Genomic DNA, 26,015 nt, shown 5'->3' with positions numbered 1-26,015 from the left:
TGTCTGACTTTCTTCACCAGAGCAGACTATAAATATGTCAGAAGGGAGGTCAAAAGAGATAGCTTGGCAGCGTATCCCTTCATATAAAGATAATACTGGGATTATGTAACAGTACAGTGGGCCTGTGGGCCAGCATATCTGTTCTCTTACTGACTGCTTCATTCAAAACTCTAGGGAGGCTGCAGGTGCTACACGAAGACACTGGGGAGTCAGTGGGCAGTAGTGACAGCCTGACATTCACCTCAGCATAGCCAAACATTCCTTTTGAGAGATGCCCATGCTTTTGGTTTTACATCTGACCTAGAGGGTAGCTCTATTCCTGTCAAGACCCACTAATCTCCAAAGATCTAGGGGAGAGAAAGAGTACAGGCTAGCCTATAGGAAACTCAAGGTTCAAGAAGCATATTTGAGTAGGGGGTAGAGAGGGTGTAAAGGAAAGTTAATGACATGGATATTAACCAACCAGGATGCAGCTTGATTGCTGTGCTAGAGAAGGAATTTGGGGCTCTTTGGAGTCCCCAATCATTGTCCTGTTAGTTGATGGTTCTGTAGAAATCCCAAAGGACTAGACTACATAATTAGGAAGGCTGGGGGCTCCATCTACCTAATGATAAGTATTTCAGTAGTCCTACAAGCTAGGACCACAGGTTAGCCCCTCCATGTCTGGGATGTATATATTCTTGAGGATCTGCTGCTGGGTTTTGTTTTGTTTTGTTTTGTTTCTTCCTAATTCTTGGACGGAGCAGGTGGAGTCTCAGAGAAATGAGAGGAGGGTGGTTGATATAGGTGCATAGTGCCATTCTCAAATCTTCTTTTTGCTAGAACCAACTGAAGGTTAGATTACACCTTCAACCTTTCCTGAGTCCAGGGAGTAGAGGATGGCTTAATACTTAGAATGTTAATGATAAGTCTGAAAACTGAAACAGAAGTAATAGGGCAAAGAGACTTGGTTGATGTTGTGGCCTGATGTGTTAGTGATAGAGCTGAGGTCCTGGAGGCCACAGCTGGGCAGAGTGACCACCTGTGAAGTCAGAGGGGCTTCCTAAGTCAGTGTCTTTAGAGAACTTAAAAGGAGATTTTCAAAGAGGAAAGTTCAAACCTCGCTGAGTTTAGTAAAGTAGTAATGATGGTATAATGAGTCTTCAATCACAGACGAGGAAGGAGACCACTGTTCTCATGATGCTGCAGGTTTGTGGCTTTCACAAGTTTCTGCTCAGTCATGACTTTTGCATCATGCTGCACTGACTAAGGCAGTAAGGAAATAAAGAAAAGACACACAGACAGGCAGACCGATGGACAGAAAGCTGAGATCAGGTCCTCCAGACTCCTGGCTAGAAAAACCAGAGCACTTAACTCAATGTGTTTATTGTAGTGTTGAGCAGACATTCAGTTAGTGCATACAGTTGGGCAAAGGTGGAGGCTTATTACATACAGCTGAGCAAGAAGACAGGTTTATCTAATTTGGCAGGGGATGCCTGTAGGGAAACAGTCTTTAGGCAGTAAACATCCAGGGGAAGAAAGCTATTATAGACTTTTTCTGCACGCTGTCAACAATCCCCTTTGGGCTCCAGTGAAGGCTTTGCCATCCTCCAGGCCTCACCCCAGGAGAGTGGCGATGCCATTTCTTCCTGGGTTTGAGGCTTTGGGGTATTTGATGTGGCTCATGTCAACACACACATTCATTTAGAACTTCAGTCAGGGCTTTCTCTACTTCCTACAATATGGAGAGAATACATCTTGTTTTCTCCACCCCCCCCCTCATTTTTAAAATAGATACTGAAACTAAACATCATTATTGATTTCTATTTGGTAGTATGTGACAGGGCTACAGAACTGGGCTGTTAGTGCTAAATGTATAGGGCTTCAGCTGTCAAGGAAGTCCTCAGAGGTGAATCCACTTACTCCTGGAGTCAATGGGAGAGTGAGGACTTTGTGCCTCCAGGACTCTGGTCTTTCATTCATTGTTTCCCATATCTGAATCTTGCTACTGAGTGGCATGTGAAGTAATAGTTGGTAGGTTTAATGTTTTATCAGTGTCAACCTGTCTGTGAAGAGAAATCCATAGGGGTTCTAAGGCAGTTATGTGAAGGTTGATTTTCTTCATATGTTAAAAACATGGAGCATGACTGAAAATAGACTCATTTTTAGCCACTTGGTTTTGTTCCCATATTTTGACTTTAAATAAAAAACTTTGATATGAAACTTCTTTGGCTGTTGAAGGGTCAGGAAACTCACCCTACTCAGCAACATCCAGAAACTATTAATTTTGTAGCATTTTATAAATGACTTTGTTGAACAAATATGGTGATACTGACTGCTGATAAAGCCCAAGGAAGACTGAAGCCAGGAACATACCATTCACATGGATGTTTTTAATTGGTATTCAGCTGCTGGGTGTGTAGCTCAGCAGTCATAGTTGTGATCTCCTAGACCAAAGAGCAACAGCCCATAGCTCCACACGTGCATGGGTATCTTAATGAAGCACGTACAGACAAGAGAATCCAAGACTGGAGGACAGGACAATTGGGAATACAAGTATGGGTTACCTCTTTTCAAAAAAAGAAAAAAGAAAAAAGGCAAAGCCTACAGAAAATGACAGTGATTTCTATGGCCAGTGACTCCGACCTTTTAGACATAAGTCCATAAGTATCCAAGAAGTCAGCTGGCCCATCAACAAAAGTCAATTTCCAGATCACATCTCTGGCAATGTATGTGCTAGGGTCTTCTAGGAAATAGTATGAATCAAACAGTGAAAACTGCAAACAGGAAAAGAAAATAAAAATCAGATGTATTCTGAAGCATGGCTTAAAGCCGCGTTGCTCCACCTGTGCTGTGAAGACAGCGCACTGAGCAGCTTCTGCACATGCGAGATGTTCCATCTGAGCAGTACCTGTGGCTGGAAGAACTCAGCCCAGGAGCACACTGTGGAAGAGCTGTTGTGCCTGCTGTATCTTCAAACATATCAACCTGTATGTAAGTTATGCACCAACAGTCTAAATAATAAGGATGAATGGGGTAAAAGCAAGAGGCCTTCTTATTCTTCGTCTTCCACACGATCCGTCCTGTAGACAGGACTGGTGTGCATGCAAGGGATGCACACACATGAATAAGTACCAGCACTGATGTAGGAACTGCTATATTTCAGCTCTGGTATTAGATGCTCTTTCACCAGCAGCACAAATACAGCAGTTCACACAGTACTCACTTTTTAAAAAATAATAAAATATAATAAAAAATAAAAACTAACACATTGGCATTGGACAAAACAAACAAACAGAAGAAAAAGAGCCCAAAAGAGCACAAGGGTCAAAGACCCACTCATTCATACATTCAAGAATCCCATAAAAATACTAAACTGGGAGCTGTAATATATGTACAGAGGACCTGGTGTTAATTCATGCAGGACCAGTGCATGCTGCCTCTGTCTCTGAGTTCACAAGAGACTTGATCATGTTGACTTAGAGGGTCTTGTTTCCTTAGTGACCTCCATCCCCTCTGGCTCTTATACTTTTTCTGCCTCTTCAAGGGGTCCCCAGAGTCCTGAGGGAAGGGATTTGGTGGAGACATTCCATTTAGGGAAGGGCATTCCAAGGTCTTATTCTGCATGTCTGGCTGTGGGTCTCTGTACTTGTTCCCATCTGCTGCAGGAGGAAATCTCTGATAATGGCTGGGCACGACACTGATCCGTGAGTACAGCAGAATGTCACTAGAGCTAATGTTATTGTTATGTTTCTTTTTTCTGAGATGCTAGAACAAGGAGGTGAAGGCTCTGTGTTGTCACCATCTGGATTTCTCCATGTTCAATGAATCCGTTTGTGGAGAGCAACAGCCTGGGTTGTATGGGGGTTCCCGTGGGACCCCTTTGACAAACAATTCAATTATATGTAATCCATTCATGGATTGCAAGCTTCATTTGGTGACAAGAGGTGTCCTGTCGATTCCATTTAGATCACCTTCATATATATATATATATATATATATATATATATATATATATATACACACATATACATATATATAATTTTAGAAAGTTTCTACTATATTAGGTTTCCATAAGAATCCCTCAGATGGTCCTTAATTTTAGCTGTTCCTCATCTCCCTCCCAACTTGACCCTCTCACTCCATCCACCTTATCCATTCATAACTATTCTATTTCTCTTTCCTAAGATCTACCTCACCCTCCCCAAGTCCCTTATTCTTTACCTAACTTCTGTGGTTCTGTGGATTGTAGCTTGATTATTATTGACTTAGCAACTTATATCCACATAGAAATGAATACGTACCATATTTGTCCTTCTGGCTCTGAGATACCTCACTTGGGAGGATTTTTTTTTTTAGTTCCACCTACACATTTCATGGTTTCGTTTTTCTAAACAGCTGAGTAATACTCCATTGTGTATGTATCACATTTGCTGTTCTGCTGAGGGACATTTAATTTTTTGCTATTATGAATAGAGCAGCAATGAGCATCATTGAGCATGTGTCTCTGTAGTAGGATGAAGCATCCTTTGGTGTGTACCCAAGAGTGGTATAACTGGATCTTGAGGGAGATTGCTTCCCATCCTGATGAAGAACCCCCACATTGATTTCCATAGTGGCTATACAAGTTTCCACTCCCTCCAGCAACTGAGGAGTGTTCCCTCTTACTTCACGTGCACACCAGCATGAGCTGTCATTTGTTTTATTGATCTGAACCATTCTGACAGATGTAGGATGAAATCCCAAAGGAGTTTTGATTTTAATTTCTCTGATTACTAAGGATGTTGAACATTCCATTAAGTGTTTCTCAGCCATTTGAATTTCCTCTTTTATCTCTGCCCCATTTTTCAATTGGATTATTTGTTTTTTATATGGTTTTTTTTAGTCCTTAATGTTGGATATTAGCCCTCTATCAGATGTGTAATTGGTTAAAATCTCTTCCCATTCTGTAGCTTGATACTTTGTCTTAATGAGGTGTCTTTTGCTACACAGAAGCTTTTCAGTTTCATGGGATAACACTTATTTATTGTTGATCTTAGTACCTGTGCTAAGGATGTTCTCTGTTCAGAAGGTCTTTTCCTGTGCCAATGAGTTCAGGGCTATTCCACACTTTATCTTCTGGTAGGTTTAGTGTGCCTGGTTTTATGTTGCAGTCTTTGATCCATTTGGAGTTGAATTTTGTGCTGGGTGGTAAGTATGGATCTATTTGCATTATTCTTCTTGTAGACATCCAGTTTGACCAGCACCATTAGTTGAAGATGCTATCTTTTTAAAAAAAAAAAACAAACAGTGTATTTCTGGCTTCTATATTAAAAAAAGAAATCAGATGTCTATAGGTGTGTAGATTTATGCCTAGGTCTTCTCCTTTTTATTAACTGTGGTATGTGACTCATGTCCCTAAGAACCATCTCAATTGCTAACGTAGATACCACATGCGCTGCACACCAAGTCAAATCCTTCTATTGGAAGCGGTTTGCATCAGTGTGCAAAGATCCAGTGAGGTTAGTTCAGTAGCCTCCCTGTCCTGTGAACATTTTGTCATAGTGTGTGGTAGAAGTCAAAGCTGGGTCAGCTACTTAGAGAAAAATCAAAAATTAGACCAGACAGTTTGAAAATGGTTGATATAAAAATTCTGAATGCAGATAGACTAAAACAAAACAAAATAAAAGCCACACCGAGCTACTGGAAACAGCCAGAACGAGTTCTCATGGCCCAAAAGCAATATACGTTAGATCTCTTTATAGTACAGTAGTGACAGCACATTTAAAGTGACAGTACATGGAAGATAGGCAGACTCACACACATCAAAAACACCCGGAAGTATCAGCGAGTTCCCAGTGAATAGAATTACTGTCTATCAGATGGCTACGTTTATGTTAACTTTTTAATGTTAAAATAAGGACTACAAAGGCCATAGCCTCTGGTAAGTTGACCTTACCTATGTGAATAATCCCCCATGCTCATGTGCAAAACTAATAAAACACAGTACCTCACAAAAGGAAAGAAAGGAGGATGGGATAGAGGTAGGGAGGAAGGAAGAGAAGAGGAATAGTGGTGAATATGGTCAAAAGACTTTTATAAGTTTGGAATTGTAAGTAAATAATAACTTTAAGATATATTTCTTTTTACCACTGCCTTTTTTTTTTTTTTTTTTTTGGTTTTGGTTTTTCAAGACAGGGTTTCTCTGTGTAGCCCTGGCTGTCCTGGAACTCCCTCTGTAGACCAGGCTGGCCTCGAACTGGGAAATCCGCCTTTCTCTGCCTCCCAAGTGCTGGGATTAAAGGCATGCGCCACCACTGCCCGGCCTACCGTTGCCTTCTGTTTGCACCAGTGGTATATGTAAAAAATAGCAACTTTTTCCCCCGAGCCAGAGTTTCTCTGTGTAACCCTGGCTGTCCTGGAATTCACTCTGTAGACCAGGCTGGCTTTAAACTCAGAGATCCATTTGTTTGTATGAAATAATACACTTGTTTTAGGCCATCTACCTTTAGACTTTTTTTTATAGCTTAAGAAAGGGTAATTATGAACCTTATGTTTGGGAAGGTTTAGAAGTACAGTTGATAAAGTTTTTTTTTTTTTTGGTTTTTTTCGAGACAAGGTTTCTCTGTATAGCCCTGGCTGTCCTGGAACTCACTCTGGAGACCAGGCTGGCCTCGAACTCAGAAATCCACCTGCCTCTGCCTCCCAAGTGCTGGGATTAAAGGCGTGCGCCACCACCGCCCAGCTGATAAAGTTTATTATTAATTTATTTTGAGATTTAGTCTCATATGTCTCAGGCTAGCCATGAACTTGCTGAAACCCAGGATGACCCTAAAACCCTAGTCCTGCTTCTACTTTACAGTCCTAAGCTTACAGGACTGGCCTGCAGATTGAATCTGGGTTCTCAAGCTTGCTGGTCGACATTTGCCAGTGAACTATATCCCCAGCCAGTTGCTAAACTTATTAAAACATCAGCTATGACATTCAAACATTGCCTGCGATACCAGGCTCTGCTCCATGCTTCCCGCTGTCCACAGGAAGGCTTTTTGCAACTCTGCCCTAGTGATTGCTTCCTGCTGGAGTGGAATCTCTGAGCCAGAGGTGGGAGCTTAAGGACTTCTTGGTCACCTCTTCACAGACATCTACACTACCATGGCTTTGACCTTCTAAGTCCCAGCCCTCATCCCTACCTTTCCTTATGAGTGTTATTGCCTATCAACTGTCTGTCCCAGTGTTATGTCAAGTTTCATATATGTCATCTAATGCATTTCCCTTTAATGTGTTCAGCAAATGTCTCTTTCCCTACTATTCTCAAGAGAGAGTTTCAAATTAGTCATAATGAAAGCAAGCCAGCCATGTTTGGTGGCACACACCTCTCATCGTAGACTTGGGGCGGGCGGGCGGGGGGGGGGAGGCAGAGGCAAAGCTGATCTCTAAGAATTCCAAGGCAGTCTGGTCTACATAGTGAGTTCTAGGCCAGCCAAGATATGGTCATAAGACCATATCTCAAAACAAAACAAACAAAACAACAACAATGAAAGGAAGTAATGGATGGGACCAGAGAGGTTGAGACAACCATAATTATTGAAAATAGGATAGGGCCTTTCTGCTGCCTCTGCACTTTGCTGTTTTTAGGGCCAATGAATATTGGCAGCATTTGGATTCCAGTAAGTTATAACACAAATTAAGAAACAAACCTTCTTACCAAGACTTCTGGGTTTTTCTTAATTAATAACAATTCTTGCAGAGCGCTAACTTGCTTTCAGAATCCTGACAGGGAGGACTCTGAGAGTCCTTACCAATTGCCGTTGTGGTGGGAAGGCAGTTGGAGTTTGTTACTCCACCATGTGGTTTTCCTGAATGTTAGTTTTATGCCCTATAACATTTGCCAAACTTACTCATGCTGTTAATTCATCTACAGATTTTTAAACATTTATACTCAATTATCTCACAGAATAACATTTTTTCTCCTTCCTTTCCATTTAGTTGGCTGAACAAATTGATTAAGGATTCAGGGATGGTGATATTGATAAAGTGCTTGATTAAAATGTATTAGGCTTTGGGTTAGGTCCCAACCACAGTAGGAAAAGCAACATAGTGAGGAATTACTATGAAATGATGTCACAATTACTGTAACCATTTTATATGAAGGCGAGGCAAATGCCACACTCCTGGTTCTGTTTTCACTAAAGTTTTTTTTTCACCTTAAAGCAAAATGGCCTCATTTTATTGATCAGAAACTCAGTTGAGTTTTCTCCATGAAAAGCCTTATTGCAAGCACAGTTAAAAGTGATAGGAGAGAAATACTGACTCCATTTTTCTCCACACATGTCCCCAACATAAACCATGCCTGCAATGTATTGCCGAGAACTTCAAGTTTATATTGATTAAAAAAAAAAAAAGGAAGATGAACCCACAGACATTTTCAAAGCAGTATGCTGGCATGACGACAGGGTTTCATGACTTCTGAGACAAATGTTATAGTGATCCTGTCTACAACTAATTTTAACAATTGCTTTAGCATCTCACTTTTACCACATCATTATACTACCAGTTATAACTGATAGAGACAGATTTGAGGATAAGCTCCTTGGCAATTTAGAAAGCACAGTTCTAAACACAAGGGGCTAAAAGACCAAGTTATGACAGAAAGCAGCCATCTAGCTGGGAATACTCGGTGTACCATCAGCGTGTGTCATTGTCGTATAGAGGAAGAGGAAAGATTCAGTCATCTGTCCTATCAGCTAAACGGATGTTGTTTAGGAGCACCTGTATTAATAATCTGCACAGCCATTCCACAAGAAGTAAACGTTACCCCCATTTTATAAAGGAGACACACCTACCCGTGGTCCTAGCTGCTAGCAAGTGACTGAGTCAGTGTTGGGGCCTGACCTGGGTTATCCCAACTGTAGTCCTCCACAAAGCTGTAGGAGGTTTTCTAATATGCTGTGCTTTGACCTCTGCTTGGAGGGAGCACATACACTGGAGATGGTGTGTGGGGTCTACAACGGGCCATGGTGCACCTGCCTTCTCCCCTAAAGACTCTTCTTCATGAACTCATTATTTACCATGCCCTTTTTTTCATTCCCCCTCTCCCTGCTTTTCTCCACAGTCAGTTTGGGCTTCATGAGGATGTTCTCTTACCTTTGGTCAGGTTAGCTTGCCTCTGAGAGCCCCTTCTCATTCCTGAGAAGCACATTATGCTCCTGCCCACCTTGCCCTGAGCCATCATTTAATCTAGTCTTACTCATAACAGATGTGTTTACCTCGCTTAGTTCTCATTTCCTCCTTCCTGTCAAGGCTGCAGTCTGTGCCTTTAGCCCTCCCCACTTCCTGCTTATGACTCACTCTTACTTAGTGATGCTTTTCTCTCCTAGCAGGGCCATTCATCCTTAAGTGACTCAGTACAAGTGAGATCAGGTTTGACAATCCTTGACACAACTCTGATGAGTCACTTACACTGCATAGATCCATGTTCCTGAGGAAAATGCATCTACTGATCAGCCACCTCAGAGGCAAACATGTTCCAACAAAGTTGCCACCACCACCATCACGTCTTTTATCTCACACCAGCTTAACAAGGCTGCCAATTGTTTTCCAGAAGGCCTGGCTGGCTCACTGTTTCTAGAAAAAGGACAGTGACTGCAAAGAGCATTGGCGAATTTGAAGTGTGGTAGCTCACACCTCTAAAGCCAGCACCTGGAAGGCTGAGGCAAGGAGGACTGCTGAGAGTTTTAGGCCAGCCTGGGCTACAGAGTGAGTTCCAGAACAGCCGGGGCTCTACAGAGAAACCCTGTCCAGAATAAGAATAAGAATAATTGTCCCAGTTAGAGTTACTATTGCTGTGATAAGACACTACGAGCAAAGCAGCTTGAGAGAGAAAGGGTTTAATTGGCTTATGCATCCACAGGATGCTGTTTATCCTCAAAAAGAGTCAGGACAGGAATTCAAACAGGGCAGAAACCTGGAGGCAGAAAAAACCTGGAGGCAGAGGAGAGGCCACGAAAGGTGCTGCTTACTGGCTTACTTCTCATGGCTTGTTCAGCCTGCCTTCTTATAGAACCCAGGGCCATCACCTCAGCCACCATGGTACCACCCACACAATAGGTTCGACCCTTCCCCATCAATTACTAGTTAAGGAAATGTCCTACAAGATCACATCCAGCCTGATCTTATGGAGGCATTTTCTTAATTGAGGTTCCCTCCTCTCTGATGACTTTAGCTTATGTCATGTTGACATAAAACTTGACAGAAATAATAATAACTATAGTAATAATAACTGAGCATGATGGCATGATGGCATATGCCTTTAATCCCAGCATCCAGGAGGCAAAGACAGGTAGATCTCCAAGAGTTCAAGGGTAACCTAGACTACAAAGTGAGCTCTAGGCCATCCAAGGCTACATAGTGGGACTCAAAAAACCAAAAGCAGCAGCAGGAGCAGCTGCTTTTGCACAAAGCTGTAATCCCCAACACTTCAAAGGAGGAGGGAGGAGGGTCAGAGAGCAAGACAAGGCTCTTTAGTTCCAGGACAGCTCAGGTGTGGATTTTATAACTAGTGTTGCACTTTGGACTTAGAATGTTCATTGCGTTACTCCTGTTCACAGAACTCATCATAAATGAAGTCTGTTACCAAAGGTGGCATCCTTTATGCAATATCTTTTTAGATGGAGGCTTCTAGGTACATCAGCCTGCCTTCCTGTACTTTCTAAGCCAACACTTGGGAATGTGTGAGCAAGGGCAGCAACAATTAGGTGACACAGAGTGTTCATAGGCCCTCTCTCTGTGTAGAATATTGGTTAGAGACCAGAGTAGGCTTACAAACCATATCGGTAAGGCTGGTGAGATGGCATTAGTGGGTAATGTGCTTGATCATATTCTTAAGGACCTGAGTGGATCCCTAGCATCTATATATGGAAGCAGAGAGCCAGACCTGGCATGCAGGTTTCTCTAGCACTGGGGAGATAGAGACAGGCGAGTCCTGGGGACTTGCTGGACAGCCAGTCTACCCAAATCAGTGAACTTTGGGTCCAATGAGAGACCTTAAAAATGTAGGCAGTAAAAGTGATAGAGAGGACAGAGAACATTGACCTCTGGCCTCTGGCCACTCATAGGCAAGTGTACCTGTATATACACATGCACACCACATGAACGAGGAGAGAGAGAGAGACAGAGAGAGAGAGAGACAGAGAGAGACAGAGAGACAGAGAGACACAGAGAGAGAGAGACACAGAGAGAGAGAGACAGAGAGAGAGACAGAGAGAGACACAGAGAGAGAGAGACACAGAGAGAGAGAGACACAGAGAGACACAGAGAGAGACAGAGAGAGAGAGAGGACTGATGCTTTCCTTCTGTATTCATCTCTTTGCTGACTTCCTTGTCTTTCTATTGCTTTGTCCTTGCTGTTTCTGTCCTATTTCTTTTGTAAAATTATTTATTCTATATGTGTATTTTGCCTACATGCAAGTACATATGTTAGGTGCATGCCTAGTGCTTTCAGAAGCTAGAAGAGGCATTTGATCCTCTGGAATTAGAGTACCAGTCAGTTGTGAGCCACCATGTGGGTGCTGGAAACTAAACCTAGATCCTCTGTGAGAGCAGTGCTCCTAGCCCCTGAGCTATCTCTTCAACCCCGGTTTCTGTTTCCGTTGTTCTCCTTCTAGTCAGTTGTCTACACCTTGTCCCTGACTCTGATCATTCACTGTGGAAGGGAGGAAAAACTAGTCTTTATGTGCAAAATTAGGATGTTCACTAAATCACCCAAAAGGACCAAACACTGTCCCTTAGCATCATCTTTCAGGAGTGTCACCCTTTGGACACTGAGACATGTTGCCATCTCTAAAGCTCATGATTGAGAACTATGCAGTTGAGTTACAGAAAGAGAAAGAAAGAGATAAAGAAAGAAAAGAAGGAAGAAAGAAAGAGCTATGCAGAGAAATCCTGTCTCAAAAGAGAGAGAGAGAGGGAGGAAGGGAGAGAGAGACAGACAGACAGAGAGGGAGGGAGAGAGAGGGGGAGAAAGGAAGGAAGGAAGAAAAGCACACATACAAAAATCTCACAGTGCTCTAAGTAAGCTCACAGTTTTGTGCTGGGCTATATTCATAACTATTCTGGGATGCATGCAGCTCATGACCCAGCAGCATCTAGTATTGTGTTCGCTTATAAAGAGCTACTCACTTCTAGTGTGAGTGGTGAGAATTCTGTTTCTCTCATGGTGGCATAGCTTGTCACACTGTGCATCATAGGGTGGTTAGCATACTGGCTTCAGTGCCATAATCTGTAACACATTGCCAGTCACTGTGACCACCAAACACCTCACAAAGAAGTGGCATTGCCTCTAGGTCACTTAGGGTCATTGCTAGCTGGACAATCCCATTTCAAATATATGGGGCTCAGGTGCTCATTAGTAAGTACTGCATATAATATGATGGGGCACCGTGATTATCAGTCTTTTGGTCTAAATAGCCCAGTCATGAAAACCACATAAAAACCTGCCATACTGCCATACTCTTCCAGCCACTTCTTATCTTTCAAATCTAAAGTATTATAAAGTATGGTGCCAGGCAGTGGTGGCTCACGCCTTTAATCCCAGCACTTGGTAGGCAGAGGCAGGTGGATTTCTGAGTTCGAGGCCAGCCTGGGCTATACAGAGTGAGTTCCAGGACAGCCAGGGCTACACAGAGAAACCCTGTCTCAAAAAACAAAAACAAACAAACAAACAAAGAAACCAAAAAACAAATAAAGTATTATAAAGTATGTTACATTCTAAGAAAACTGCTGCTGAGGTCCTAAACAGGATTCTGATTAATTCATCAATTCCTTCAAAATATCACAAAACATAAGATACCTATTCTGTACACAGAGAATATTGTCTTTTATGTTTTACGAATACTAGGTTTTCGTAAGTTGTTGGTTTACAAAAGGAGTGGGTGCATATGAACTTTAACCTCCTCAGTGTGTCCTATTGTCAGTGTAGCAGACTTTAAAACCTTATTAAAAGTGATTGTAAATATGGTACAAAGTACACAGGTGCTCTTGTACTAATGAGTTTTTATACAGTAATATTTTAGAGTGTGATAATATTACATAAAAACTGTCGGGCTGGAGAGATGGCTCAGCAGTTAAGAGCACTGAATGCTCTTCCAGAAGTCCTGAGTTCAAATTGCAGCAACCACATGGTGGTTCACAATCATCTGAAATGAGATCTGATGCCCTCTTCTGGTGTTTCTGAAGACAGCTACAGTGTACTTACATATAATAAATAAGTAAATCTTTAAAAAAATTTTTAAAAAACTTATGCATTTTGTTTGTTCTTTATATTTCAGAGGAAGAATTTTGAAGAAAAATGGATACAGGCATAACAAAACCAAACAGAAGAGAAATAGGACAGGAAAGAAAAGGAACAATGTTCTTAGTGAGAACTCACTCACAACCTTAGGTCATCTTGCGCCTGGAGGTCAGGGTTCATCTCAGAGTGAAGGGGAAGGCTTTGACGAGGCCAAAAGAGAGCCAGAGCCTCCCTTAACTGGTGGCCTATGGAATGAAGCAGCAGATGGTGGAAATGGCCATGAAGAGCAAAGTTGGCAAGACAGAAAGATCTCAAACACTTTTCAAAAGACTGTGTCTACAGTTGAGTTGGACCGCACACCCAAGAACTGCTCCCCTAAGGAGGGGAAGGAAGAGGACGAGGAGAAAGAGATGGGTTCACTTCTAACTTCACCATCAGTACCACCTGCCTCTCGTCATACAAGCACTCAACATCTTTCTTGTGCAATGAGGGATAGCTGCTCAGGCATGAGGGTGGAAAAGCATATGAGAAATAGACATAACTCAGCCGTAGACACCCAGGACGTATTTGCTAAAACCCCATGTTCATTTATGCAGAAGACAGAGATGATGGATAAAAGTTGCCCAGATGAGTTCCCCATGAATCATCAGGGTGGGACCAGAATATCAGAGGAAATTTTGCAAAAGGAACAAGGAGTCAAAAGCGATTGCTGGGCTTTTTTTACAGCTAATTTGTGTGATAAAGAGTCACAGCTCTGGTCTGAGAGTCAGCCATATTTGGGCAGTTGGCTGGAGGAACCTCATAAGTTTGTGTATGAACAGAGACCCAAGAAAGCTAGGTCTCGCAGACTGACCCGCCCTGATAGTAAGGAACAGTTGGTTAAGTTGATTTCCACTTCTGAAGGAGCAACAGGCTCAGAAAGCAGCCCAGAAATACCAAAGGAGAAGAAGCTACTGATAAACTTGTCTCCTAAAGCTGAAACTGTAGGTTTACCTAGGAACCCAGGAGCAGATATCTCCAGTCGCTGTGTCCCCCATCCGAACTCCCGAGAGCATCCTTTAGAATCATCACAGGGTACACAAGGGGTGCAGAGGGAGATTTGCAACTCGCCACCACACTCTAAGTTACTGGGACAGACTCATATCAACCCTGAAGAAAAGGAGAAAGGTGACCTCTTAACAGGGAGTCATGGGCTGAACACGTTTTCTCGGGGGAAAGATATTTCTGATATGATCAATAAAGATGAGAGAAAGCAAGAAGTGGTGATCTTTGACCATCGTCTGCCATGGTTTTACCTTGATAACCTTCTCCGTGACTCTCCTCTAAGTATGTTTGGGAAGTCTTGCTCTTATCGCCTGTCCTTTAACAGACTGGGGTGCGCTGTGTACTTTTATAAAAACCCTGTCCCTTCTCTCATGCTACATTACCTGTCTGCCTTTTGCATGGTATCTCTTAACAACAAAAGAACACTTTTGACTTGCAGATCTCAGAAGAGAGTGGATAGGACACTAACCAATGGAGGGTTTGTTCCCTCAGAAGTTGTAAGTAGCCAGCCTGATACTGTTTGCTCTCAGAGGACTTCTTCTGACTGTCAGTTTTCAAATGATAGATTTGATGGAACGCTGAAGATGTGGGAAGCCTGGGAGCCAGTGCAGTGTGGACCCACCAAGGACAGCCAGGACGTAAGCAGGAATTATCAGTCCTTTGGGACACTAGCACAAGAGTTTGCCTTTCACCCAGCCAAACTTTTGGGATCTCCTGGAGTTTCAATGGGTAAATTGTTTTTATTTATGAAAAATAAAAGTTCAAGCTGAGCATAGTGGTGCTTGGGAGGCAGAGGCAGGCAGATCTCTGTGAGTTTGGGGCCAGCCTGGTCTTCAAAGAGATTTCCTAGAGAGCCAGGACTATTACACAAAGAAATTTTTCTTGAAAAAACAAAAGAAAACAAACAAACAAAATGAGTCCAGGTTACTATATGCAAATACTTTATGTCCTGGGTTCTCTCCTAAGCTAGTGACATCATGTAGTGTTGATCTTATGGTTCATAGAAGCAGAGAAAGTGAGGACGTGTAGTGAGTAGTGCTTGGCTTGGTAATTCTTCGCAAATGTCTGAGTGTCTCTCTGGAGAGACAAGTACAACAGTTAAAAGCACTTGCTGCTCTTGCCATGGACCTGGGTTTGGTTCCCAGAACCCACATGATCCCTCACAGCCATCTGCTAATCCAGTTCCAAGGGATCTGCCACCTTCTGGCCTCCCTGGGTACCAGGCATAGGTATGGTACACACAAATGTGTTTTTGTTGTTTATTTAGTTTACATATATATGTGGTTTGTTTGCATGTATGTCTGTGCAGCATATGCACACCTGGTGTCCATAGAGACCAGAAGATAGGGGCCAGATTTCTTGGACTCGAGTTACAGACATTTATAAGCTACCACTAAACCCAGGTCCTCTGGAAGAGTAGCCATTGCTCTTAACCACCAAGCCATCTTTCCGGCCCCCTCATTCACATTTTTTTTTTTAAAAAAAATATATCTGTGCATCTTTTTACTTTGTACATTTCCTTTCTTTGGTATAGTGACCTTCTCTCAGTCACAGGTCTCAGCTTCGGCATTGTGAAGGAGGGAGAAATAAAGATTGAGATTGAAAAGCTTGTCTGAGAAGGCTCTAGAGCAATCTGAAGAAAGGCTTACCATAGACTCCTTGAGCAATCTGTTCCATGCTCCTCCTTCAGTTCAGGAGCCCTGAGGAGCCTGGAAGCCAGTATTCTAAACCCTGCAGGTCTCTTGGGGCTTCCTAATATGATGAATGTGTCGGGGGTTCCTAGGTCCTGCACTGTCTTAGTGCTTAACTCCCCTCCTTGCCCACTTTGCTCTAAGGTTCCAATACTTCAGACAGACTTCATCTCAGAAGCTCAGACCCATGACTGGCTAAATCTCACAGCAAAGCAATTTTAATGCTTAGCCTCCTGACCACATGTTTATGACCTCTGAGATCTCCAGATAATCAGATCTAACTACTTGTTGCACTTGGCTCTGCTCCTAGATGTCCAATAACAAGATACCTGCCCAGACTTTGACAAAAGGGCAATTGTCTTCTATTATTGTTTTAACTTTTGATAATCTAGCCAAACAAGTTGCTTCGCAGACTCTGCATGGTCTCCACTTTTCCTTTTTAACCAGGAAGTGCTTGCACCTTTCCTTCCAGCCACATCCCTCCTCCTTCAACAAACACTGCTTAGGATTCGTCTTTTCTTTCTTTTCTATTTCTTTTCCTTTTTTAGAGTAGACAGGGTCACAGGGTCTCTCTATGTAACCCTGGCTGGCCTGGAACTCTCTAGGTAGACCAGGCTGATCAGGAACTCACAGAGATCCACCTGCCTCTGCCTCCCAAGGATATGGCTGTAATCCACTTCCATATTGAAGGAACCACAAGAGAGTCAGAATCCCATTCTCTATTCAATAGTTCCTTTAGCAGTGCTAAACTTTATTCATGGAATATTCATAAGCCGGTCATTTATAGTTTCTATCTGCAGTGATTTTTAACTTGTGTGAAAAGCCTCATTTATAAACAAGGCAAGCTATTGATGAATGGGTTGTTTCTTTTAAAACTCATCCTGAAGTTTAATTAATGTATACTTGATTATTGTTGATGATGATGTGTACTTAAGAGTCGATGGTGGGGGCTGGAGAGATGGCTCAGTGGTTAAGAGCACTGACTGCTCCCAAAGGTCCTGACTTCAAATTCCAGCAACCACATGGTGTCTCACAACCATCTGCGGTGAGATCTGATGCCCTCTTCTGGTGCGTCTGAAGACAACCACAGTGTACTTATGTACAATAATAATAATAATAATAATAATAATAATAATAATAATAATAGACTTGATGGTGGTGATATTGTGTACTTAAGAGAGGAAGAAGTTTAGAGTCTTTTACCCAGGGCCTATATCCTTTCTCATGCTGCTCTGAGGTGACAGTTGCTAATATTTTTAAGTTAGAGATCCTCTGATATGCTAATAAAAACTATGGACTTTCTCTCAGAAAGGGGGCACAAAATGACACAAACATTTTTTGTTTATGATTTCAGAATAGACCTTAGACCAAGATACCCATCTAAAGTATCTTCAGTTATCTAAGTTTTATGCCTGTGACACTTTCAGTAATATGTGTGTGTGTGTGTGTTGATGCTTATGCATATGTTTATGCTTGTGGGAAAATCTGGTCTGATGGCATTTTACATACAAACATAATGAGGATTTTCAACGAGTCTGAATACTGTTCACTAACTGAGATCTGAAACAAAGCCCTCCTTAGCCATTTCTAGAAATTTTCAAAATCAGACTTTAAACATAGGAGTTCAGACAGCATGTTTACATAATTTTACATTCAGAGTAAAAATATGTGTGACTTTGGAATGAATTTTGTCTCATACCTTCTCTTATTTCCACAGAACCCTTGTTACCAGATGACGGAGCACATGATTGCCTTTGATATGGAAGTCACTCAAGATTATGCCTTTGCAATGGAAGATGTCAATAAAGGTACCTTTTTTTAGGTTTCAGAGATTTCTTTTCAAAATAGTTATTTTTGTTATATTTAATTATTTTGTATGTGTGCACATGTGTGTATGTGCATATGTATGTGTGTGCACATGTGTGTATGTGCATATGTATGTGTGCACATGTGTGTATGTGCATATGTATGTGTGCACATGTGTGTATGTGCATATGTATGTGTGCACATGTGTATATGTGCATATGTATGTGGATGCCCACAGAGGCTGGAGCTACCAGATCTCCCTGGCATTAGAGTTATAGGCAGATGTGAGCCAGGAGGAAGGAAACCAGGCTTGGGTTGGAGGGGCCACAGTAAGACTGAGGCCGTAACCAATTTATTGAGAACATCAGACTTTTTAATCCCTTTATCAGAAACAGAAGGTAATAGCAATTGCCAGGATCGATGCAGTTATAGTTGCCAGGATACAGTGAAGTTTGCAAGTTATACAGGGCACAGAAGATTAACGTCTAAGACCGATTGGCCTGTCAAGTTCCCATGTTTCCTTGACTTCTGAGGGAGCATACAGAGAAACACAAAGTGGGCTCTGCTGCCTGAGGGAGTATGTCGGTTCCTAAGGAACTGGAAGACACATTGTGCCCCAGAAGCCATAGACTCTAACTGAAAACCTTACAATGCATGCCTCTCAAGATAGCTAGGCCAAGCCAACTACATGGTTCCTTGCTGGCGCTGAGAACCAGTCAGGGCTCTGCAAAAGCAGTGTGTATAATACTTCTATAAAAAATAAAACAAGGGGATTGTTTTTATGAAAATTAGAAAAATAATATGCATAGATGTTATTGTAATTGGCCCTAAGAGAACCTTGCATTTAGTTCTCTAAGTTTATTGAAGGCTATGCACTCTGAAGAGCTTATCATTTTATTTTATTTTTACTTTTTTTTTATTTTTATTTTTTGGTTTTTTCGAGACGGGGTTTCTCTGTGTAGCCTTGGCTGTCCTGGAACTCACTCTGTTAGACCAGGCTGGCCTCGAACTCAGAAATCCACCTGCCTCTACCTCCCAAGTGCTGGGATTAAAGGCATGCGCCACCACCGCCCCGAAGAGCTTATCATTTTAGGAGAGTCTGCCATTCATTGCATAAATTCTCCTGTTCAGCCCTAAATTAGCTTAGATTTATATTTACTTGACTTGAAAACATCTCATTGTTGCTGTGATCTTGTGATCCACAGTGGTAAATGTCCCTGTCCTTAAGGGATGCTTGCTTTATCCAGGTAGCTGGCAGAGGACAAACGTGGACTGTTAGACAGTAGACAGAGACTCTAAAAGTAGTACATAGCTGCTTTTTGTTTGTTTGGTTGGTTGGTTTAGTTTTTGGCTTTTTTGTTGTTGTTGTTATTGTTGTTTTTGTTTTTTGAGACCAGATTTCTCTGTATAGCCCTGGCTGTCCTGGAACTCACTCTGTAGACCAGGCTGGCCTCAAACTCAGAAATCCGCCTGCCTCTGCCTCCCAAGTGCTGAGATTAAAGGCGTGTGCCACCACTGCCCGGCTGGCTTTCTTTCTTTTTAAGAGTAATAAATATTGAAATAAATATTGAAATAAATGAAGCTAGAGGCACTTTGGAGCACATTTTGGAATTAGTTGTAAAATTTAAGTTTAAAGACAAAATGTAGAACTATTGCCTAAAGGTAGCACGTATTTCTTATGTGCACATTTGTTTTGTGTGTAAATCGTATTATACTTTTTATAAACTGCCCTTTTGTTTTGGAGATGAGGTCATCTATGTAGCCCTGTGTGACTTCAAATTCATGGCCATATTCCTGCCTTAGTCTCTCATGTGCTGGGCTGTTGCTTTGGACAGCCATGCCCTGCTCATTGGTATGGACTTCTCTCCTTAGTCCTCAGGGAGTCCATGTTGTCGTTCATGCACACAGAGAGCAGTGCTTGCAATGTTCAGACTGACGTCTGTGGCCGTAATGTTTCTTTTGATATTTGAGGAATGCCTGCGCAGGAGAATTAATTATTATTTATGTATCTCAGTTGTTATTTCTAGAAAAGGCAGAAGAATCTTGGTAAAAATGAAAGTCCCTTGAGCTGTAAGTACCTCTTGCCACAGAGACCTCAATATGGTCAGGAAATGAGTGTTGGCATTGCCTGGTTGTAATAGCACAGATGTATTGCAGTTGAAGAGTTGTTACCATAGCAACCCTGTCTGTGCGACTGCATGTTCAATTCTTTTCTTCAGTCTCGCATCTTTCTGTGAACTACAACAAAGCTTGGATTGTTGTTCCCAAGATTTATTCCCCATTTCATTAGTTAGAATGCATTTCAGAGCATTCTGACGACACAGTGCAGGAGAGATTACACACACACACACACACACACACACACACACACACACTGGTGTGTGACCAGAGCTAGGAATTAGGGCTGTAGTTTACATGTAAATATAGTTTATTAACAGATGCTCTAAGAAAAGAGGCAACATGGATAGACACTGTGTCATATACTTGACAAGGAGTATCATTAAAGTAAACACATGTGTTAGGATGTCAGTGCATTCATGCCCGCACTTCATAAGAATGGAACACATATGTGTTTGGCATGTTTTCTAAATGTTTTCATCTTGCACCTGCTTCTGCTGGGAGATGGAGCACTGAGTACTGGGGAGGAGTTTAGAGGTTTGGAGAGACCGCTAGAACAAGAGGAGTGTGGTAAAAGACTGAGAGCTCTGGAGAAAGGGATGAAAACTCTCATTTTGTTCCCAGTGCATGAGTGGCCTCATCTTAGACCTTGCTCTGTATGCTCACTGTATGCAGTGAGCCCTTTCCTGCGCTCCTGTGCTGCATGACAGTCTCAGTTAGGGAATGTTTCCCTTCTCTCCTCTGAGGTGGCCCTACAGTGCACTGAGCTACCCATCCAAGGAACACGCAGCGAGCTTGACTTTATTTAGCTGTGGCCAATCAGAGAGAGTCTCTTCTCTGTGGTAACGGTGCGGATTTGTGTCAAGGACAGGCTCTGCATGTACTTTTGGTTTTGAAGTTGCTCCTCCGTTCTGCTGTTCTCCACAGCACTGGCCTCACCAACAGCCTCGTTCTAAACCTTCATCTGAGCATCTCATGAAACCTGTAGCAATATGTGTATTCACTACAGTTATTCTGAGAAAGAGCCTTCCGGTTGGTTTGTCACGGCATACTGACAAGTAGGTTTTAAAGGGCAAACAGAAATATAGGGAGAGGCAATTATAAGGAGAACCTGCTGGGCTGTAGAAGTCCCGTGGTGGTTTCTGCCTATTTCACAGTACTGGTTGCCATGTGTTGACAGCCACAGTCCCCTGTAGAAGCCGAGGTAGGCCAAGGATGTGCTCCTACATGCCTGTCTTGGAGCTGCTACCTGCTGTGTAACCTGAAAAAAATTAATCTCCTCACAGTCTTGAATTTCTTAACTGTAAAATATAAGTAGATAATATCACTTTAGTAATGTGTAGAGTACTTGGACTTGTGCCTGAGAAGTCAAGGCTTTAACACGAGTTTATTTCATCCTCCTACACCTCGGGGCAAGCGCCTCCGGCAGCACAGAACTGTGCCATCTTGGAAGAGGGAGAGATTGAGCCAGGAAAACTGCTTACAAATTTGCATAAATTCCTGTAGTAGTCACTGTTAATGTCTATACTACAAAAAGCTGTACCTCAGGGGCTGAGAACAGAGGTGACATGAGCAGAACCCGGCAGAATGTACTGAAAGGACAGCACAGGCCCGAGATGCCCGGGTATGGCACGACCAGGGCAGCAAAGGGGACCCATTGTGTCTGGACATGTCTGAGTGTGTGCTTGCCTGCAGTGAAGAGCTCTGCATCCTGTCCTGCTGTTGAGGAATCACTGGGAAAAGCCTGAGGAGCCCAGTGCTGACCCTCGGAGGCCCTCCCAGCACGCTCCCACTGGGCACCCGGACTGGCCTGGAGAATCCCTCCAGTTGTTGCTCCTGATAAGTTGTGTCAAAGAAAGAAAGAAAGAAAGAAAGAAAGAAAGAAAGAAAGAAAGAAAGAAAGAAAGAAAGAAAGAAAACTTGGCAAGCAGCAACAGTGTGAACACAGCCACTACCTGATGCCAAGAGCTGTTGCAGCTTCGACTTGCAGAGGGAAGAGAGACACAGACAGCCCCGTAATAGCTCTGAGACTGGGTTAGTAGGCCTTATCCAAGTATTGATCCGTGGCCACAGCTCTAGGATCTGAAATCCCCAAAAGCTCTAAAATCCAAACATTGTTGTGTTTATTCAGTTTTTTAAAAATGGTGGTGAAATTTACAATAAAATACATTGCCTTACCTGTTCTTTGAAAAAATATTCATTTATTTTATTGTATGTGTGTATATGTTAGGGCATAAAGGAGCTTGTTGGAGGCCAGCAAAGGCACCGGGTGCCCTGAGACTGGAGTTCTGGGCAGTTGTTGGCCACAGTGCAGACATAGGAAACCAAACCCAGGTCTTCCAAAAGAGTAGTGAGTGCTCCCAACCTTCTCTCCAGCCCCACCTTCTTGTGTGTATTTTAGTTTATTCATAACACACCCACGGTCATGACTACCTTCCCTCAGGACTGCTCTCAGTTCCTGATCACCCACTGCCCTCATCCAACCTAACCTAACCTAACCTGGCTCCTTAACCCGGCCTTCACTCCCGTATCCACTTTCATTTTTGAACTAAGCACAACATTAAAGTTAATTTGTCAGCAAGACTGACCTAAACAGACAGGACATGGCTTTTCTTTCTTATTTACACAGTTGGCATGGAGCCTTCCTGTATTTATATGTCTCACTGCAGAAATAATGTGTTCATTACCATGCTCCTCCTCCACTCAGAATAGAAAGCAATATTTGTCCTTGTACCATATTACAACAACAACCAAACATTTTCAGAGTTCTCAGACTATCTGACCTCCAGGAATTTGGTCAAAGATCATGGAACCTACAATATAGTTAGTGGTTACTATTAGTATTTTATCATATTTTGATTTAGTTGTACTTAAAATTTAAAAAAAAAAGTTTGAAGAAATCTGAGTGATTGTTCACTTCCTCACAGTTCAGTGCAGGCATTTGCTTAACTCCTAACACCCTGCCTTCAGAAAAGGTCCTTCCTTTGCAACCCTGTTGGCCTACCTTCTCCATGAAATAACCTTCATGAAGCAGGTGTGTGTGTGTGTGTGTGTGTGTGTGTGTGTGTCTGTGTGTGTGTGTCTGTGTGTCTGTGTGTGTGTGTGTGTGTGTGTGTATGTGTGTGTATGGAGGTGTTTCTATTGCTGGGGGACTGGGGCTTTCCCTGCATAGCCACACCCCCATCCCTCAGAGCGGGGTGGGGGGGCATTGGGGGAGGGGAGGAGTCCGGGGAACTTCCTGCGCAGCCACACCTCCAACCCTCACCCGTTTCCTAATTGGACTCTGAACTCCCCTCAGTCTAAGCTCCACCCACAGCTCCACACCTTTCAGTGCCTGAATTTCCTGGGTTTGTTGGATGAATTGTGCTTTTTGGCTCTCTGTAATTTAGGGCACTTTTGATCAAATCAGTCAGCATTTGACCTTTTGCTGTCCAGTTTCTAGAATCCTGTTGCTATGACCCCTCCGCAGCTTACTTAAAGTGATAACGACAAAACTGCTGGGACTTCCAGAGAAACCTCAAAGTAGCTTCCTTTGCACTTCAGTGAGGTTTCAAGGAAGAGCAGAAGTTAGTTACAAGCTTGCCTTCTACCTGCCATCTGTAGTAGGTTTATCACGTTCTTCAGAGTAGCCCAGTGCCTCCTCCGTGTTTACCCTGTGCAGGTTGAGTTTGTGTTGTTGCTGGACTGGAGGTCTTGAGCCACGGTTTGGGGCCTACACTTATCTTCTTGCACTTTGAAGTCCCGAAAGGCCGGGAAATCCAAAGGTTGTTCACAGAGCCAGTATCTGGCCAGGACACAGGATTCTGGCAGCACAGATCTGCCCCACGCTAGGGGGCTGATAGGTTCTCCTTTCCTTCCTTGTTCCTTTCCCCCAGTCTTGTTTTGAGATAAGGGTTTCATTAAGTTCCCCGGGCAGTCTTTGAACTTTCAGTGCTCCTGCCTGGTCCTCCCAAGTAGCTAAGACTAAATGCGCTTAATTTAATGTAAAGTAGCCCAGCAGTTCCCTAACCTCACCCGCCTCCCACAGCTTCCCTCAGGCATCTAGAAGAGGGATGAGCAAGAGCCTTGGGTGAGGCAGAGTTAGGAGGAGCTGTAGACAGCCAGCCAGGGAGGAGACTGGCATCTAGAAAATTCTTTCTTTGGTGCCTTAAACAGCAAAATGTGTGGCTTTTTATGTTAGAAGCCACTCCGCCATAGCTGTGCCTAAGGATAATATTGGAAATATTTAAGAGCAGGCATAGTGAGGGCAGTCACCAATTTGGACCATCCTTATGATTTAATAATGCTTACTGACTCATTGGCCACAAGGCTTAGACTGAGTTCTAGAATGCAATTTTCTATACTTTTCTCTACATTTACCACCTTCTAATCTCCAGAAAGATGCTTTGGGAAAATGGGTTAAGACTACTCTCCTCCATGGCATCTTCATAAAACATGTGCAGTCACACCAAGTGCCCTGGCACCTGTAGCAAACATCAGGCACAGTGTTTACCTCCGGGGAGGTGTCTGACAGCAGGAGAGTGACATGTGGTGCCAGGGGTGTGCTTAATGGTGGAATGCATGCTGTGGAGCTAGCTAGCAAGTTTGGTCCCTTGAACCTCGTATGCATATAAGCGGGGGTGTGGCTTGCTAGAATGGGGTGGGGCTTGCTGGAGTAGGGGTGAGGCCAGGTAGGACATTCTTATCAGGCTTGTGCAGAGGATTTGTCTGCTCAGTGTCTTGTTTCTCCACATCTTATTAAAATGTAATATTTAGAAAAACATCAATTCCCCCAAATGGTTTATCAGATGATTTTTCCCTCCTCCTCTTCTGTTCCGTTGAACCTATGTCGCTGATGCTACCCAGGCTGTCCTGGGCTTCTGTGCTTACGAGATGCTTTTGCTTTGTCCTCCCCTGCTCCCAAGCAGCTCCCAAGTGTTAGTACACTGCACCTGGCTTCGTTTTGTTCTCTCCATCAAGGTGATCATTTCCAGGACAGCACGGTGAGGCATTCGCCGTTTCTTATGCTGAATCATGCAGTGTGCATTTTTTATTTTGTTTTTCTTATGTTTGTTTGAGCAGGGTCTCTCTGCATAGCCTTGACTGTCCTGGAACTCACTAAGTAGTCCAGGATGGCTTCAAGCACTCACAGAGAACTGCCTGTCCACATCTCCCAAGTGTTGGGAATAAAGGTGTATGTACTATGCGTGGCTTATAAAGTCTTCATTTGTGTGTGTGTGTGTGTGTGTGTGTGTGTGTGTGTGTGTGTGTATGTTTTAGTGTATGTATGCACACATTAAGAAGCCAGAGGGCCTTAAGTCCTGTCAATAAAATTCCTTCCCTCAGGGAGACATAGCAACATCTTTATTCCTTCTCTTCATGGCCGAACACTGAGGCATGATTCCACCAAAGTTCACTCTGGAAAAGCAGTGAGTTTATTACATAGCATAGATGAGTGGTCACCTTCTAGGGCATGAGTGGTCCTCACCTGAAAGGCCACACCAGAAAGTCTTCACCTAGCAGGGACGGATGAGAGCCTTCCCATTGCCTCATAGATGGAGCCCCTTCTTCCCAGGCTGTGTGTTGTTAGGACAGAGTTGCATTTGACGGGCAGAAAGGAACTGGGGGTCTGGTGACTCCCCAGTCCTCTAATAGGGGATGGATATAAACCATCAACCAGCCCGGCTTGGATTTGTGCAAGCCAGACCAGCTGAGAGCCTCAAGTATGGGGTCGAGGCTGCAAGGATAGCCCTGTACAGCAGAGTGAAGGGCGCTTGGGAGCCACCTCATGTAGCCACTGGGAACCAAACACCAGGCCTGATCCCTGAGCCATCCCTCCATTGTGTGTGAGCGTGCTCTGTGTGTGTGTGTGTGTGTGTGTACACTCGTGCTGATATGAGGATGTACAGCATGCCTGTGCTCATGCATGCAGAGGCCAGAGGACATCAGGTATCTCCCTTATGCTCTCTGTCTTATCCCTTTAAGACCAGGTCTCTCACTGAAGTGGTAGCTGCTGATCAATGGGTTCTGCCAAGCCAGTTATCTCCACTCCTCTCAGCACCAGGGTTACATGTGCCCTCCTTGTTACATGGGGGTTGTGGATTTGAACTCATGTCCTCCCTCACGCTTGC

The 26,015-nt window shown here is 43.2% G+C and overlaps 1 protein-coding gene across 1 annotated transcript in view; it reads left to right on the top strand.

Moving 5' to 3' along the window:
* N4bp2l2 (NEDD4 binding protein 2 like 2) overlaps positions 1–17,789 on the top strand; it is a 66,071-nt gene extending 48,282 nt beyond the window's left edge. The window contains exons 7-8 of the mRNA XM_031338840.1: positions 13,284–15,019; positions 17,699–17,789. Coding sequence (XP_031194700.1) covers positions 13,284–15,019; positions 17,699–17,739 — 1,777 coding nt within the window. The 3' untranslated portion in view covers positions 17,740–17,789. The remainder of the gene's footprint in view (positions 1–13,283; positions 15,020–17,698) is intronic.
* Positions 17,790–26,015: the final 8,226 nt, after the last annotated feature.

The sequence above is a fragment of the Mastomys coucha genome, unplaced genomic scaffold (assembly GCF_008632895.1).
Source record: "Mastomys coucha isolate ucsf_1 unplaced genomic scaffold, UCSF_Mcou_1 pScaffold22, whole genome shotgun sequence".
Classification (NCBI taxonomy): Eukaryota; Metazoa; Chordata; class Mammalia; order Rodentia; family Muridae; genus Mastomys; species Mastomys coucha.
This window is presented reverse-complemented; position numbering and strand designations above follow the sequence as displayed.